Source organism: Antechinus flavipes, chromosome 1 (genome assembly GCF_016432865.1).
Source record: "Antechinus flavipes isolate AdamAnt ecotype Samford, QLD, Australia chromosome 1, AdamAnt_v2, whole genome shotgun sequence".
NCBI lineage: Eukaryota > Metazoa > Chordata > Mammalia > Dasyuromorphia > Dasyuridae > Antechinus > Antechinus flavipes.
The window spans coordinates 311,322,486-311,339,756 of record NC_067398.1 but is presented as its reverse complement, the minus strand read 5'-3'; the positions used below and the strand labels follow the sequence as shown (position 1 = coordinate 311,339,756).

The 17,271-nt window shown below is 39.5% G+C and overlaps 2 protein-coding genes across 2 annotated transcripts; both read right to left on the bottom strand.

The window, feature by feature from the left end:
• Window positions 1-49: 49 nt before the first annotated feature.
• Window positions 50-2,030, bottom strand: SPAG8 (sperm associated antigen 8). Its single transcript, XM_051964976.1, has 6 exons — window positions 1,325-2,030; window positions 1,045-1,216; window positions 841-886; window positions 638-749; window positions 408-466; window positions 50-265 (listed from the first exon to the last, which is right to left on the bottom strand). Exons 1-6 carry the CDS (start codon window positions 1,787-1,789, stop codon window positions 124-126), a joined length of 996 nt encoding a protein of 331 aa, XP_051820936.1. The 5' UTR covers window positions 1,790-2,030; the 3' UTR covers window positions 50-123.
• Window positions 2,031-5,117: 3,087 nt separating this feature from the next.
• On the bottom strand, window positions 5,118-10,865 carry HINT2 (histidine triad nucleotide binding protein 2). Its single transcript, XM_051964987.1, has 5 exons — window positions 10,748-10,865; window positions 5,861-6,001; window positions 5,624-5,728; window positions 5,431-5,503; window positions 5,118-5,269 (listed from the first exon to the last, which is right to left on the bottom strand). The coding sequence occupies exons 1-5, from the start codon at window positions 10,817-10,819 to the stop codon at window positions 5,178-5,180; spliced, it is 483 nt and encodes a 160-aa protein (XP_051820947.1). The 5' UTR covers window positions 10,820-10,865; the 3' UTR covers window positions 5,118-5,177.
• Between the last annotated feature and the right edge of the window lie 6,406 nt (window positions 10,866-17,271).

The following is a 17,271-nucleotide window of genomic DNA, read 5'->3' as shown; positions in this document are numbered from 1 at the left end:
TCACGGCATCTCTCCCTCTTTATCCAAGTAGGTATCTCAGGACAAGGAATAATATCCATTTGTGATTTATTTTCTTCATCCCCTTATCCAATCTGCTTTTCTATCACCATTTCTACCTCAAAATCAAGGACAGTCCTCAGGATTGCAGGATAAGGGCTGGTCCATGCTGCAGGGTAAGGGCTGGTCCATGCATAGAGGAACAGATGCTAGACAATTATAGTTTCTTCCAAATGGGATGACATCATGTCCACATATTGGTGACAACCTGAAAGGTTCTCTTAAGTCAGTAGGATAAAACCTCTTCCCATCAGCCTACCCAGCAATATTTCTGTTCACCATTTCTCCCCCAAACTTCAGCAACATGACCTGCTTGCCCCTCCCTTCCCCAGGAAGTCCCCTTAACACACCCGAAATCTTGAATCTCTTGGATGCAGTAGGGCTTTGGCTGTTGCTGCAGGTCCCGTGGCTGTATGGAGAGGAGTGGAGAGTTGTGGGGAGTGGAGAAGAGTCTTTTCCCTCCCTTTATTTTCTTGTGTGGCCTTTCCTTGTTCAGCATCCTAAAGGCTTCAGCCAGTAGCCCCCAAATCTCTTCCCTCCAATTTATTTAAGAAGATCTTAATTGAGAGAATGTTCTCACCTTGGTGGGAGGTGGTGGCCTGGGTGGATGCTGCTTCCTCTTATAGTCATGGTGTGTTACAGACTCATAATTGAAACACTCTGGGGGACTCGATTCCTGGTTTACTTCCTTCCTGCATAATCCCAGAGTTGAGGGCCATTTCTACCCTTCCAACCCCTCCCCAACTTGCCTGTACTCTCCTCACCCCCCTCTCCATCTCTCACCGGATCTGGTCGTGCAGAAACAGCTCCAGCATGGCTTCTCTCCTGCCTAAGGGAAGGATGAGACAAGAGGGGGAGGCCGGGGGTCAGTGGGTACTAGGCCTAGGCCGGAGGTTTGGTGAGGAGGAATTGAGCCCTTCGGTTTCCTACTTATCACCCCCTCCCACCCACTTCCTGAGGTTTTCTCTCCTTTGCTATCGAGTGTACCTCGGAGGGCTTTCCGAGGATTCCCTGGGTCTTGGTAGGAATCTTGGTGGGTGGTTTTGGAGACCTGGGGGGAGCACAGCTCCAGGGTCAGCAGTCCCAAATGTCCGTGGCGGAAGCAGAAACCTTCGTTTACCTCGTCACCTAGGACCTGGTCCAGCTCGTTGGTGGCTCTCTGTGGGACCCCAAGCCTTGCTTGACTCCAAAGCGTCGCCCCCTCCCCCGATTCCGGTGCGTGGGTACCGCCCCCGTCCCCAGGAGAAGGAAAAAGAGGCCGCCTTACCTCTTCCACCCAGTTATGGATGAGGCATTGGCCTCGTGGCAGTCGGTCGGGGGTTTTTATGTACTCGGGGTAACCGGCTGGGCCCGGGACTCCGGGCTCGGGGATCTGCAGCGCTTTCCAGGCCTCCTGCTCCTGGACTTTAGACGGCCGGTAGACCGGTAGTTTTATGCAGGGCTTGGGGGGTGGAGGAGGAGGCTGCAACAGGAAGCATAGGGGCGTCAGTACGGGAATGCAGCAGGTGTCCAGGCTGCTGTCCGTGCCATAAAGAGTCCCACTGCTCTGCTGGGAGTCGACCAAGGGTTCTTCTCTCAAGAGGGGCAAGGTCTCATCTGTGGAGGTGTCCCAGCCCGTCGTCGTTAGCGAGGATCCCTTCCGAGGGCTCAGGCTCCGGCCCCGGCCCCGGGCCCGAGCCCCTTTGGGGATCGCCCCTCCGATCACTTCGCAGCAGTACGTCTTCCCCGGCATGTTAGCGAGTCGCTATGGAGACGGCCAGTGACCCCGCGAGATTGTGCCGACCGAGGCTTCGAACATCTGGACCCGTCCTAAGACACCCGCCGCGGAGGCGCTCCCGGCCGGGGCTCGGGCTGGAGACCAGTCTGAAACACGTACGCGGAGGGAAACAATCCCTGCTGGGGCCGGGTCTTCTTCCTATTTCGGCAAGGGTTCCATCCCGGAGGCTAGCCTCCGCCCTCCCCCCACCCCGCCCACCACATTAGTGCCACCGATGCGGCCCCAGTTTGTCTGGCAGAGCTTCCAGTTGGTACCCAGCGAGGTTGTGCCGGACAACTGACAGAACCATTAGGAAACACAGTACATGTAGGGTCAATACACTTTTGAATGTCAAAATATAAACTTTCATTAAGTTGCTGAAGATCAGATGATCAGGGCTATGTATAGAATTAGGAAGCTGCTGCTCTAGTCCGGATGCATAGTAACTGGCCCGGATTAGGGTGCTGGCAGTGGGAAGCGCGATGGATATAAGATGGTGATCAGTTATGTCCTCCTTCTCTTGGGCCCTAATTAGCATCTTGTACCTCCTCTACTTTTAGGCAAAGCATACTAAAGTACTAGAGATGTTGTGGTCACTTAGCAGGCTCCCATCCAGCTGTGTTCCTGCAACTGCTCTCCACTCAAGTGTAAAACTCTCCTGGAGGTTTTTTTCTTCTTCATATTTCATTTTCAAGTCCTGACCAGCTCAGTATTTGGTCCTTATTGTCTGCCTCGTTCTATGATAATGATGCATTTATTCCAACCATTAAGCATTTCTCTGCAAGGTGCTTGGGACACTCCAGGGATAGTTTAGCCACTCACTTCACAGCTGGCACAGACATTAGATAGCTCCACAAGAGAATATATTCTTCCCCACACAAACTGAACATAGAGTGCTATTATGACTGTGAATCTCTTTCCCTGTTAAGTAAAATTTTCTTTGTGTTTTTTTTTTTTTGATAGTATCTATTGGGAAATGGGATATAAATGAAGAGAAACCCAAAAGTACCTCCTCAATATCAAATCTTACAGAATAGTTTTTCAGTGGATTGAAAAATGCAATGTATCAACAACTTGTGTTCCAGTCCCAGTATTTGGCTCTTTCATTCTCTTTCTCACCAAGAACTGTTTGCCCTCTTTTACATTTCTATTATTTCTAATAAGTGAGACAGATAATCTTTCAGATAATTTCACAAGAAACCTGCTTGTTTGACCCACACTTAACACCGTACACCAAGATAAGATCAAAATGGGTTCATGACCTAGGCATAAAGAATGAGATTATAAATAAATTGGAAGAGCATAGGATAGTTTACCTCTCAGATCTGTGGAAGAGGGAGGGATTTATGACCAAAGAAGAACTGAGATCACTATTGACCACAAAATAGAAAATTTTGATTATATCAAATTGAAAAGTTTTTGTACAAAACAAAACAAATGCAGACAAGATTAGAAGGGAAACAATAAACTGGGAAAACATTTTTACAGTCAAAGGTTCTGATAAAAGCCTCATTTCCAAAATATATAGAGAACTGACTCTAATTTATAAGAAATCAAGCCATTCTCCAATTGATAAATGGTCAAAGGATATGAACAGACAATTCTCAGACGAAGAAATTAAAACTATTTATAGCCATATGAAAATATGCTCCAAATCATTATTAATCAGGGAAATGCAAATTAAGACAACTCTGAGATACCACTACACACCTGTCAGATTGGCTAGAATGACAGGGAAAGATAATCCGCATTATCTTTGTGAATGTTGGAGAGGATGTGGGAAAACAGGGACACTGATACATTGTTGGTGGAATTGTGAACACATCCAGCCATTCTGGAGAGCAATTTGGAACTATGCTCAAAAAGTTATCAAACTGTGCATACCCTTTGATCCAGCAGTGTTTCTACTGGACTTATACCCCAAAGAGGTACTAAAGAAGGGAAAGGGACCTGTATGTGCCAAAATGTTTGTGGCAGCCCTGTATGTAGTGGCTAGAAGCTGGAAAATGAATGGATGCCCATCAATTGGAGAATGGTTGAGTAAATTATGGGATGTGAATGTTATGGAATATTATTGCTCTGTAAGAAATGACCAGCAGGATGAATACAGAGAGGACTGGCGAGACTTATATGAACTGATGCTAAGTGAAATGAGCAGAACCAGGAGATCATTATAACCTCAACAACAATACTGTTTGAGGATGTATTTTGATGGAAGTGGATCTCTTCGAATAAAGAGAGCTAATTCAGTTTCAATTGATCAAAGATGGACAGAAGCAGCTACACTCAAAGAACACTGGGAAATTAATATAAACTGCTTGCATTTCTGTTTTTCTTCTCGGGTTATTTATATCTTCTGCATCCAATTCTCCCTGTGCAACAAGAGAACTGTTCAGTTCTGCACACATATATTGTTTCTAGGATATACTGTAACCTATTTAACATATAAAGGACTGCTTGCCATCTGGGAGAGGAGGTAGAGGGAGGGAGGGGAAAAATCGCAACAGAAGTGCGTGCAAGGGATAATGCTTAAAAAGTAACCTTGGCATGGGTTCTGTCAATAAAAAGTTTAAAAACAAAACAAAAACAAAAACAAAACAAACAAAAAAACAAGAAACCTGCTTGTGAAGAATATAATTTGTAAACAATAAAGTGCTACAGAAATGTGAGTCATCATCTTAACATATTAAAAAAGTCTGGTATACTGGCTTCTCTCAGCGATCCTGTTCCTTCAGTCAAGGAATGTAAACAAAGAATCTTTTCCTCACTTAGATCAGAAGCAACATGAAGTAGAATGAATGCCAGATCTGGAGTCGAGTATTTGGATTCAAATCTCATTTCAGACTTATTTTCTGTGTGACTCTTAGTCATCCTCAGACTCAATTTCTTTACCTGTAAAGTGGGAATACTGTAGCACCTTTACAGGGTTATGGTAAGGATCAAATGAAATGATATAAGGTGCTTTATAAGCATTAAAGCATGACATAAATGTGAACTATTACCACTACTGTGGGATTCTGGAAAAGTCCCCTAATTTATTTGGGCCTCAGTTTCTTTATAAAATAAAGGGTTGAACTAGATAACCTTCTAATGCTTCTTTCAGCTCTAACTCTATGAGGCTTTTCTTTACCTCAAGCATTTTCTACCATAGGTCCCACGGCATTCTTCAGGCACTTGCTGAGATAGTCACTGATAGAAATTGGGATCACAACATCTATCTTCCTGTGCTCTACTTTTCCCATCTCCAATAAGCAGGTTAGAGGAGCTTTGTTAAAATGGCTGAATACAGACATGGAATCAGAAGTCAAGGTTCAACAGGTTTATTAACAATCACAGATTCCCACATTTCTCATCCTGTTCAGGGTCAGCCTGGTGGCCACTGAAGTTGGCGGCCCCCAAGTATGTGCAGATGCAGGTGATACACAGACTGTGCTCCCAGCTTCCCATCGTTGATCACTGAAATTAGGTGAGGTTAGGGACATTAGGGACATAAATCCTAGGTCAGGGGAAGCAATGCAATGTAAGGGTTAGGATTAGCACTGAGAAGTGACGGGGCAGGGTAGGCTCAGTGGCTAGACATCTTAAAAGGTTTGGAAGTCAGGGCTTGGATCACTCACCTAACCGATATCCATCTCCTAGACCCTCGGCTTTTGCTGTCTGTGCAGCCACAAGCAGTAGGTGGCCCAGAAGCTGGGACAGGAGAACCAAAACAAAAGAAAAAGTTAGGGCCAGCACTCCCTGGTCTATAGTTAATTAAGCACCCCTTGGTCTAAATCTAGTTTTTACTCCTGACCCCATACTTTCCAACACCTGTTTGTCCTGCTCTTCAGCCTGGCTGATCCGAGGAATGGGCTTCTTGGGAATGACTAGAAGATGCACTGGGGCCTGCGGGGCCACATCTCGGAAGACAAGACACTGGAAGTAGAGGAAGGATATATAAAATGGACTGTAATTGCAAAATGGGGAGTTGATGTATGTGTTTATGTGAAGTAAGGAGGTGATGGAGATTCTGTGAGGGTGATTACAGGGCTAAGGGGCTAATTCTACCTGTTGGTCCTCATAAAGAATGTCAGCAGGAATGCTTCTATCAATGATCCGGGAGAAGATAGTAGGAGCTGCTCCTCCAGGGACTGCTTGCTGGGCTTTGAATACCTCATCCCCACCAGGGACCCCTGAAGCTCCTCGAACCTGAGATAGGGTCACAGATTAACCCTAGATCAGTTAATCATTCAACAAACATGTAATGATTCCATTTTTTCTTCCTATCCTCAACTCTCCTGTATATAGGCCCACATCAGGCAGAACTGTGAAGAAGAGAAAAAAAAAATCATACTTATAACAGTACAGTTAATGGTGCAGTTTATAAAATGTTGTAGGAGTCTAGAGAAACATGTGGATTAAGGTTATAAAGGAAAAGTTTATTAGTGATTGCATGAGTTGGGCAGTGAAGGTGGTTGGACTTAAGTAGAGAGGAATGGTGATTGGGGGACATATGGGCACTGATTATTATTATATCATTATTATTACTCAAGTTTGAGCCAATAAGCTTAGACAAAACCCCTCTAATCCACTTTAGGCAAATCCCTTGGCACTAGGCATCTTGATAGTGCCTGAAATCTCTTCAGCTCTTGAGCGTTTTATGGAACTTGAGTAGTAATTTGCTAAACCATCCATTAGAAAGTTACTGTACTCTCCAGAGGGACAGATCTTCTACCCAGGCTTAACTTCACCCTCAGCGGCCTGAGAGACCCAACCCAACTATCTACTATCTTCATTAAGATACTGCAGAAAGATACATCTAGAGAGATTAAAAGAGACTAAATATCCAAATCTTTATTAAATCAGTAGACCTTTTTCTAAAAAGTGATTTAATACCCATTGTCATCTTCACTGTCTCTAATTAGATAGGTCAACAAGTCACCTAGACACTTTGAGCTCGTTTTTTGGTCTATAACATGGGGATAAATGAAATAAATATACACTGAAGTACCAAGTACTGAGGCCACAAATGGAAAAAGCTGACAATCATTATTCTCACGGAGTTCACTAAATTCTAAGGAGAAAAGGCAACACACATAGGAGACAGTTTGGGCTTCAGGGCAGAGGGCAAAGCCAAGGAGGCCTTCCTTAGAATATACTGAGCTAGGTAGTACGGGGGATAGAGTAGAGCACCACCCCTTTAGTCAGGAGGACCTAAGTTCAAATCTGACCTCAGACACAGAACACTACCCAGCTGTGTGACCCTGGGCAAGCCATTTAACCCCAATAATTAAAAAAAAAAAGAATCTACTGAGGTTTCTGCCCCCACAGAAGTGGTCTAATACCTTTAAGAAGTGGGGAATGGGTCTACAGGTTAGAGTGAAGAAGAGGTGACAAATTCCACTGAAAAGGAAGGGGATTTCAGGAAAAAAAAAAAAAAGGAGGATTTTTTTAATTGGTAAGAAGATTGCACAGGAAAGCGTTCAAGAGGAAGGGGAAGTTGGGTTCTCAAATAGGGATGATACTCAAACTACTTACCTCAGAGAAAATCTATTCAAAAGCACTTTGTAAAACACTATATATATGTTAGTGAATCAGACTGCTTTGTCTGGCCAGCCAGCTCACCATTTACTAATTTGTAATAACAGACTAACCAACAAGTCATCTCAGTTCGAATCTTCTAATGTTGAGGGTTTGTTCATTCTTTTAAAAGTTCATGTACAAAGCTGATTTGGGAACCAATAAATTGAATATGCTAGCTAGAACTGAGGGGAAGTGGTAATATGTAGGAAGGCAATGGTAGATAAGGTTGGTTAAGGGAAAAATCTGCCCATATTGTGGTAGATCTTGGGAGATTTGTCATGCTTAAAATGGTATCACTGATATTTTTATAAGCCTGACTTTATAGTTCTTGAGAAGATATAACACTTTGTTATAAATCACTAAAACATCATTCTGTTTGTTCTATCAGATCAATTTGTTAGTAAATCATAATAACATTCTAAATGAGAATTATTTTGTCTTCCAGCCTCTCCCTTTACTTCAGACCAATATTTAAATGCCTAATAAACATTTCCATCTCTCTGTGCTATCAGTTTTTAAGCTTAATATATTTCAAGTCAAATGATCATCCTTGCTCCCAAACCTGTTTTCCTAACTTCCCTATTTCTGCTAATGTCACTATGATCTTCAATTTCAAGTCTTAAAAAGGGCATCATCTCTAAATTTTCACTTTGCTCATAAACATATATATCAGTTACCAAGTAGCTACCAAATATTCTGGATTTACCTTCAGTACCATTTCTTCAAACTATCTCCTTCTTTCCATCCCCACTAAAACTACTGTAAAAGCTAATTACCTTTTAGCTAATCTGCTTTTCAGCTTCAAGTCATGACCCCCTCAAATCCATTTCATGCAGTAACAATTTTATTTTCACAAGTTTATTTTCAGATTACGTCACTGCTCAAGTCTTTGAGGACTTCTTATACTACTGAATAGTCCAAAATTTTTAGGCTTCTATATCAACATAATTTGGGGACAACCTAACTTTCCAGTCTTCTCTACCACCGAGACTCCCATCCTATATTCTATACTTCAAATTAGAAAACCCAACAAATGTTGGTACATTTTGTACCTGTTTGTACCACCTCTGTACCTATGCTTGAATCTATGCTTCCCTATGGAAGCATCCTAACCATCCTTCAAAGTTTGGCTCAAATGTTAAACCTCTTCCCCTAAGCCAAAAATATTTCTTCCCTTCTCTGAATGCTGACCGGAGTTTGTGCTTTTGTAAATTGTTCTATTCCATTTTATATTTGTTATTTTGATATATTTTCTTATTAGACTATAAGCTCCTTGAGAGGAGGGACTATATCTTATTTATCTTTGAATTTCCCTCCACCTAGAGCCCTGTGCTCAGTTTGTAGTAGGTAGTTAGTAATTATTTATTAACCTTTGTATTCAGTAGTATAGCTAATCTCTTTCATCACAGAGGAGAAAGTCCATCTAAATCATTTCAGTTCTTCTTTATACGCCAGGAACAGATATTTCCCAATAGTGGAATGGAGCAATCCTTTCCTGGAGCCACTTTTCAGTTTCTGTTTTCACTGGATTCACAATGAAGAGAATTATTGCATTGAAACAAGTTGTTTGTGGACAGTGGGGAACCGATCCAAACTCTTATGTAAGCACCTCTAAAGGAGATGTGCTGGCAATGGTTAGGGACAGTCTTTCCAAATGTAGGGACTATGCAGAGTCATTCTCCCATCTCTCTCCATAGATCTATGAAAGCTCTGAATCAAAAATCTGAGAACTGGATAGCATTTCTGAGATAATTCAGATTTCATTTTTTCTTCTGTGTAGTTTATATTAAGTTTAACAGCTAAGATTTAAACAATGATGTATTCAGGAAAAAATACAATTAATTTGCATCCCCCTCAGTATACCCCTCTCCTTCAGGTCTCATTGAGTATAAATAAGAAACATAAATAAATATAAATATGGGATAATTCACACATGAGAAAAAAAATTGACTTGAAATTTGTTACAGATAACAGACGCTAGATGTTCAGTAAATAAATACTTGTTGAATTGTATACTGGGAGGAAATCAATATTCAGAAACTTGTCATTTATTGTGTTCATTATGGGCCCTATGATATCATGGAAAATGTACCAGATAGGGAAGACTGGTTGGGTATTCTTGGGTGAATCATTTAACTATTCTGAACATTTTCACATCCGTAAAATAGGAATGAAAATTCTTGCTCTGCCACTCAAAAAATTATGTTGAGAAACAAATTAAGTGTAAAGATTTGTTGTTGTAAACTGCTATGTAACTGCAAATTATTATTACTCTTGGGGATGACCCAATAAAATATCCTAATTGAGCCTTGTCTAACAAATCTTTTTATGAGTAGTTCAGGAGTGGGCCCTAAAGAATGCTTGCTGAATTAAGTCGCTTTCTTTTTTTAAAGGAAAAAATGTGTGCATAAAATACCAATTTGGCAATTATAAATAAAAAAATGAAAAAGTTTACTGATGACCATTTGCATTCACAAAATTCTTTATTACTTCCTATTTTCTGTCTAGGAGATAATTAAGTCTGAATTGTCGACTGTATACCAGTATGGTCGTCCTTCTTTCTGGAAGAGGACCAAAGCAACACCTTTATGTTAGAGTCGAGTTACTGTGTAGCTATTGTGGCTGATCAGACCAATAAGAGCTCGGAACGCCTGCCACAGGTGGGGCACAAATAGTCTCTGCGAACCTAAGAAAGAATATAATACAAAGCGCAAAGAACATTGACTAGAGTTTTGAATTCCGTTTCTGCTCCTTTACTGTGTGACCTTGAGCTGTACAACGAACATTTATCAATCATTTCTTCTATCTTTAGTTCTAGGATCCCACAAATAAAATATTTCCTCTCTATCCCCGCTCTTACAATCTGTGGGGTGTAGAGAGGAAGAGAAGGGGCAACATGAACACACAGAAGTCAGCATGAACACTAAGGAGGAGAGGGAATCAGGAAAGGCCTTCGTGGAGTAAAGCAGGAATAGCTGACTCGTATATAGCGCTCTGAGGTTTGCAAGGCACTTTACATGTTATCTCAGGTGGCACCTGGGCTTTTGAAAGAAGCCAGGGATTATGGAAGGCGCCCCACGCAAAACCACGGGGGTTGGGGGTGGGGGTAAGAGACGGCACTCCGCACTTGGGCAACACTGAGCAAGCCACTCTGACACAAAGAGAAAGTTAATGGAGAAAAATATAGGACTGGAAAGGTGGGCAAGATGCAGCTGTTGAGATAGGAGGCAGCCCGGTCCAAAATCAGGCTAGGCGGGGCAGAGGGAGGCAGGCGCGCAGAAGCCCAAGGTTCGCTCAGCTCAAGCCGGGGACAGAAGGAGCGCGGGTGGAATCTGGGCCACAGGCAGATAGCGCACCTCACCCTCACCTCACCTGTAGCCGGGCGGCAGCCCCAGATACACGTCGCGTCACACCAAGGGCAGCCCAGGCAATTACAGCCGCCATAGCGGCCCCGGAACCACCGTCTGTTCCGAGCTCCTCAGACCCCGGCCGCCGGAAGCAAAATAAACCTTTCCTTTCATTGGCTGGTCTACTCGCCTGTCTGCGGGCTCTTTCATTTCATTGGCTCTGTGCCTTCTAAACCTCGGTCCTAGAGTTTCGCTCTATTGGTTCCGTTCCTAGGAATTGTAAAAGTCATTTTGCTTTTCATTGGCTCCATCGCATGGTGGGGCGGGCCTTACCTTTCACACTATTTTGTGGCCTATTAGAAGCCTGGCTGGAATTGTTAAGAGGGTGCGGGTCTTTCAGCCTCTAAGGCTCCAGTATTGAGAGGACATCTTTTATTCCATTGGCTCTCTTAAAGGAGGGACTGAAGGGCGGAGGGAGAAGGAGAGAGAGCTTGAGAGAGAGAGAGAGAGAGAGAGAGAGACAGAGGGACAAGAGACTGAGACCTAGGGGAAGAGTTCTTTCTAGAACTCACTGCTTATTGGTTAGTTTCTCTCCCGCCCCCCACCCTCCCTCTTAAAGTTAACTCCCTGGAGTCGGTATTTGAGATGGAACTTCAGTTGTAGTTTCTCGGAGTTCTTCATGTTTGTTCTCCTCTCCCTCTGCTCCCTCTCAGAGTAGACTAGTCAGCAGTGAACGTTCCATTTTATAGATAAGGAGACTGAAAAGTTTTTCGGTCATCCACTCAAAGAGACGACCGTGGCAAAATAGCGTATTGGACGGGGCTTCAGAAAGCTAGTGCCTTGTCCGTAATACGCGCTTAAATGCAAGTTGAATGAACGAGCCCCTGTTACTAGCTTGCTTACTTACTAGTTACTAGTTACTGCCCTCGTCGAGCCTCTTAATAATAATATATCTTGCGTAATGTTTTAAGATTTACGGATCACTTTTCTTTTTTCTTTTTTTTTTTTTAATAGATTTTTATTTTCAAATACATGCAAAGATGGTTTTCAACATTCATCCTTGCAAAACCTTGTGTTCCAAATTTTTCTCCTTCTGTTCCCCCCACTCCTCTCTTAGGCAGCAAGTAATCCGGAATTGATTAAACACGTTCAGCTCTTCTAAACATCTCCACATTTGTCATGCTGCACAAGAAAAAATCAGATCAAAAAGGGGAAAAGTGAGAAAGAAAAAAATAAAAAGCAAGCAAACAACAACAAAACGTTGTGATCCATATTCAGTCCCCATAATCCTCTTTCTGGATGCAGAAGGCTTTCTATATCTCAAGTCTAATGGGATTGTCCTGAATCACCTCATTGTTGAAAAGAACCAAGTCCATCAGAGTTGATCATCACATAATCTTGTTATTGCTTTGTATGTTCTATAGAGCACTTTTCTCACAATCCTTATGAGCAAGTATCATTATGACTCCAAAAGCTTAAATCACATCACCCAAGGTTATATTATTATTTATGTTATTATTAAGGTTATTGTTACTCGAATCCAGATCTCCTGACTCAGAAGTGTTTAGCTTCCGTAAATCTCAGTTTTTCCCCTTTGGAGAATAAGGGGGCCGGGCAAAGAATCTATCATCTGATGATTTCAGGTTCTTCCAGTTTTGTGATTTCCAGCTAAGGGTTGTCTCCTGGGGTCAGACTAGATTCTCTTGTGAGAACATGCTGGACAGAAGATACAAAGATTGACAGGCACATCCTTAGGCATTTATGAAACTGCCAGGTTCCTTTTTTTTTTTTTTTTTGGCATCCCTACCCCTTGGCACAGTGCCTGGAAGCCTTTGACAAATACTTATTAAATTGATGTCGCCACCTATTAAAGTCGCTTCGAAAATAATCATCTAAAGTCATCTTATGTCCTATCCTTACCCCAGAGACAAGGCAAAGGTTGCAATTTCTATTCCAAGAAAGAAGAAACTGAGACTGAGAGAAACTCCCAAGGAAACACCAATTTGGCAACGGAACAAGACTGGAACCCAGTTCGTGATTTTCTGCACTCTGCCTGGATCCTTACTCAGGAAATGGAAGAAGCTCAGGAAAGAGATAAATGACACGTTGGAGGATAAAAACAGGTCTGTAAAACAAAATTAAACCCTATCTTTTTGGTGGAATAGGTACTTGGGTACAGTGAAGAGAAAATATTTAAGTAACCTGTCCTCCTTTCCAAATGATGGTTGAACCAAATACTTCTTCTTCTTCTTCTTCTTTTTTTTTTTTAAAGGAAAGCTCAAACTGATTACATAACCAAAGATTAAAACTAGAAAGTTCAATCTTAATGCTGTTATTTTATTTGATTCTCACAACAGTCCTAATTAATTGCCTAATTGAGGCAATTAGTACAAGTATTTTTGCTTCTCTTACATCAGTTCATGTAAGTCTTTCCAGACTTTTCTGAAATCAGCCTGCTTATCAATTTGTATAGAACAATGATATTCCATTACATTAATATATCATAATTTATTCCCCAACTGATGGACATCCACTCAGTTTCCCAGTTCTTTGCCACTACAAAAAGGGCTACATTTTTTTTTTTTTGAAAAAAAATTATAGCTTCCAGGATGAAATACAAACCCTTGTGGCATTTAAAGTCCTTTGTAACTGCGTACTAGCATTTATAGACTTAATATGCAGTATTTTCCTTTGCACATTTAATTTTTTCTTTTGTTATGAACTCAATAAACACAAACATGACATTTCACTATAAAAAAAGAAAACAAACAAAAAAGATTATATATGCAACAGTGAATTTCAATTATATATAGTTTGGTTTTTTCCACTCCATACAGCTTAAGGTAAATGTTTTACATAATTCAAATTAAAAAAAATATTTTAAAATTATGAACTCAACACCAAAAGAGCATTTCTATACATCATAGAACACAAAGAGAGAATGCTATATGGAACTATGAAGTCTCCATTTCATACTACCTGATTTGTAAAAAAAAAAAAATACATAATAAATTATATATCCTACTTTTGAAACTGTCCTGCTTGTCTGTGCATCCTTCTCAACTTTCATTCTTTTCTGTGCATTTGAAAAAAAATGTCATAATGACATTTTGGGGGGCATCACTATTACTAACTTCCCCTTATCATCTCAGTAATTAATCAAGAAGAAAAAAGGGGGAAAAGCCTTGTAACAAATATTCATAGTCAAACAAAACCAATCCTAAGATGTACATTATCTGAGCTTTGTACCCCGTACTTCTCTGTCAGGAACCAGTAGCATGCATACATCATTATTGCTTTGGAAACATTATTGGTCATTTCTTAAATCAGAGTTCTTAAGTCTTTCAAAGTTGTTTTTCTTTTTCAATATTGTTCTTGTACATGTTCTGAAAAAGAACTCCACAGTTCATATTGCTCAGGATTCTCTGATGTCATTTCTTTTGTCATTGATTATGGCTCAATAATATTCCTTTACATTCATATATCACAATTTGTTTAGTTATTTCCTAATTTCTAAGAAACAATATAAGATATCTCCTCAAACTCTAGTTATTTTTTCTCTCCTTCCTTTTTTTAATCCTCCCTTTAGAATGAGAAAACTGTGACTGTCTCACTAGTATTATCCTCCCTCTTAACCCCATCTTCCCCTTCCTTTTCCAATATTTGTCTGTGGTTTGATGTGAAACAAAATGATGTGAATTTTTCACCATTATGCATTTCAAAGCTGAGGGAGGTTAATCTAATGCCTACTTCCCTCACCCTTTTCTCCATGCTTGTATATTTTCATATAGTTCCATCAATTGTATGTTTTCTCACAGTCCCTTTAAAATCAGTTTTCTCTTTTGTGTTTTTGTCTCACATGACATTGAACCTCACAATTGCTTTAAACTGAGTATCTTTATTAGTGATTGAGAGAATTTTTTATTATAGTTGTTGATAGCTTGGATTTTTATCTTTTGACAACTTATATCTTGGGGAATATAAGCCTCTCTTTTTTGCCTTTTGGAATATTTTATTTCTAGTCCTCTCATTTATATTAGAAGTTGTTTAATTTTGTGTGATCTTGATTTTAGTTTCCTGGTACTTGAACTCTTTCTGGATACTTACAGGAATTTTTTTTTTCTAATTTATTATTTACTTATTTTGAAGCATTTAGGTAAAACATATTTTTATGTTAGCCACATGACAAAAAAAGCAAAAAATGAAGCCAGAAAAATTAACTTCAATTTGTACTCAGAGTTTTTCAGTTAGTTTTCTCTCTGGAGGAAGATAACATTTTTCCATCATGAGTGGAATTGTCTTGTATCATTGTATTGATCAGAATAGCCAAGTCTCTTAAAGTTGGTCATTGTGACATTGTTGATACTACTCACAATAATTTCCCATTTCTCACTTCAGTTTGCATCAGTTTATATAGATCTTGCTATTTTTTTCCCTGAAACCACCCCCTTGTCATTTCTTATAGCATAACAGTACTCCATCACAATCATATAACACAACTTGTTCAGCTATTCTTCAATTGATGAATATCTCTTTGTTGCTCAATTCTTTGTCCCCACAAAAATAGCTGCTATAAATATTTTTTATATATAGATCCTTTCACTTTTTCTTTGATCTCTTTGATATTAGTGGTACTACTGAATCAAGGAATAGACACAATTTTATAGCTCTTTGAACATAGTTTCAGATTGTCTTTCAGAATAGTTGGACCAATTTACTTCACTCATAATTTATAAATGTACCTATTTTCCCTCATCTTCTCCAGCAGTGTGCCTCAAAATTGTTTTAAGTTGCCTTTCTTTAATCAATAGTGATTTAGAGTATTTTTCATATGACTATAGATACCTTTAATTTCTTCAGAAAACTGTATATTTATATGCATTAAACAGCTATCTATTAGGGAATGGATCTTTTTTTAAAATTTGATTCAGTTCCTTACATATTTGAAAAATGAGGTCTTTATCAGAGAAATTTGCTGCAATTTTTTTTATTGTCTGTGATACATTTTAGCAAGATGTAGTTTCCCTGCTGATGTTTTTTAATTGGATCTATTTCTGCATTTGCTTTATTTGAGATCATGATAGCTACTCCTGCCTTTACTTTAGCTAAAGTATAATATATTCTGCTCCAACCGTTTATTTTAACTCTGTGCCTTTTTATTTCAAGTTTGTTTCATGTAAACAATATATTGTTGGATTCTGGTTTCTAATCCATTCTGTTATCTGCTTCCATTTTAATGGGTTAGCTCTTCCATTAACATTCACAGTTATATTACCATTTATTTCTTGATTTTCTATTCTCTTTTTATCCTGTCCCTCTCCAAAAGTCTAATTTGCTTTTAACCACTTGATCTGCATCCCTTAAGCCCTCCTTCATTCCCCATCTTCCATATATAGTATTCCTTTTTTATTTCCCTATTGGATATGTTTCTATGCCCAACTGTGTGTGTGTGTGTGTGTGTGTGTGTGTGTGTGTGTGTGTGTATTTTCTCCCTTTTAACCCTTTCTAATAAAAGTGAGGTTCAAGAATTGCTCACCAACCTATTTCTCCCTCCTATATAAAATCCTTGTGTGTCTCTTTTATGTGAGAAAATTTCCCTATTTCAACTATTCTTTTCCTCCTTTTCTCAATGCATCTTTCTTTCTCACCCCTGTATATTTGGAGATTCCAACATAATTCAAATCTATGTAGTCTATGTAGACTCCTCCTAACTGCTCCAATAATGATAAAATTCTCAGGAGTTTCATGAATCATATTTCTATAAAAATAGGAATAAAATCAGTTTAGCTTTGAGCCCCTTATGGTTATTCTTTCATGTTTACCTTTTTATGCTTCTCTTGAATCTTCTGTTTGAATGGCCTAATTGAACAGGCTCTGGTATTTTATATCAAGAATGCTTAGAAATCCTCTATTTTATTAAATATCCATTTTTGTACCAGTTTGGCTGCTTAAATGATTCTGGTGGAATCTTAACTTCTTTGTCCTCTGAAATATCAAATTATAAGTTCTCTGCTCCTTTGAAATGGAAGCGACTAAATTTTGCATGATCCTGTGTTGCCATGATATTTGAATTGCTTCTTTCTGGCTGCTTGCAATAGTTTTTCCTTGATGTGGGAGCTCTGAAATTTGGTCATAATGTTCTTGGTAGTTTTCATTTTGGGATTTCTTTCATGAGGTGAAATTATTTTATAATCATTTTAGTCTCCTTTTAAGAGGTTATTGTTGAATTTGTAATATTTTTAACTTTGCTTTTTGGTTCTAATAGTTCTGGACAGATTTCACTTTTGGTTTTTTGAAATATAATTTCCACGGTTTTAAAAATTCATAGCTTTTATAAGTCCAATAATTCTCAATTACTCAATTATCTGTTTTTCCAAGTCAGTTTTTTTTTATATGTCAGATTTTTATATTTTTTAAATTTTATTTTGTTCAAATTTTTTGACTCATGGAGTCTTATTCTAATTTTCAGGGACTCAATTAAGGTTTACCGTATTTTCTCCTAAGTTACTTATTCTCCTTCCAATTCTTTCCTCAAGACGTTTATTTCAT